The sequence below is a fragment of the Aureococcus anophagefferens genome, assembly GCF_000186865.1.
Source record: "Aureococcus anophagefferens unplaced genomic scaffold AURANscaffold_243, whole genome shotgun sequence".
NCBI lineage: Eukaryota > Pelagophyceae > Pelagomonadales > Pelagomonadaceae > Aureococcus > Aureococcus anophagefferens.
Genome location: NW_008705778.1, coordinates 1 through 953, shown reverse-complemented (window position 1 = coordinate 953; position 953 = coordinate 1). Strand labels below are relative to the sequence as shown.

Below are 953 nucleotides of genomic sequence, written 5' to 3'. Positions count from 1 at the left end.
CCGTCGTCGCGTCGTCGCTGTCGCTGCGGTCCTACAAGCCGCCGTCGGCGTCGCCGCGCGCCGGCGACGGCGACCCGACGCTCTGCTCCTGCGCCGTGCGCTGCTGCTCCGTGCGCTTCCACTGCGGCGCGGACCGCGCCTACGCGAAGCTCTAGCGGACCCGCGCGCGCGCTCGTACAAGGTCGTTAACAGCCCCCTAGGCGGCGGTGATGACGCGCGCCTTGGCCGTGAGCGTGCGCTCGCCCATGGTCGAGACCGTCACCGTGGGGTCCGCCTGGGACGCGACGGCGACGCTCTCCTGGAGCACGTAGGGGCAGACGTGGTTCGCCTTGATCTGGCCGCAGCGGCTGCACTTGTACTTGCGCGTCTTCTTGTCGTCGTCGCCCTTGGCCGGCTTGCCGCCGCCGCCCTTGGGCGGCTTCGCCGGGGGCTTCGCGTTCGGCTTCGCGCGGCCGCCGGATCGCCGCGGCGGCCCGCGGACCGCCGGCGGCGGCTCCGACGGCGGCGGCGGCGGCGCCTCGGCGCCCACGTCCATGTCGTCGCCCAGGTCGAGCGCGAAGGAGTCGAGCATGCCGTCGTCGAGCATGCCGCCGTCGCCGAGGAGCAGCGGGTGCGGCGCGCCGTCGTCGAGGAGGAGCGGGTGACCCGGCGCGGCGTCGAGGTCCAGGGCGAAGTCGTGGACCGAGCCCATGAGGGGCTCCGACGCCGTCCGCCGGTGCTTCCGGCCGGGCGTCCGCGGGCTGGGGAGCGCGACGTCGACGTCGAACGACGGCAGCGAGCCACCGGACATGAAGAGGTCCTCGGCCTCGAGGAACTCGCTCATGTCCTGGTCGCTCAGGGGCACGCCGAAGGACCGCGAGAGGCTGAACGGGTCCGAGGCGTGCCGCCGGTGCCCGCGCGGCGTGCTCCGCGGCCCGTCCTCCGTCTTCGAGTGCTGCGCCGCAGGGAGATGC

At 74.6% G+C, this 953-nt stretch overlaps 1 protein-coding gene across 1 annotated transcript in view; it reads left to right on the top strand.

The window, feature by feature from the left end:
- Positions 1 to 311, top strand: part of AURANDRAFT_72828 (hypothetical protein) — a gene marked incomplete at both ends in the record, with an annotated part of 7,500 nt that extends 7,189 nt beyond the window's left edge. The window contains one exon of the mRNA XM_009044312.1: positions 201 to 311. Coding sequence (XP_009042560.1) covers positions 201 to 311 — 111 coding nt within the window. The remainder of the gene's footprint in view (positions 1 to 200) is intronic.
- Positions 312 to 953: the final 642 nt, after the last annotated feature.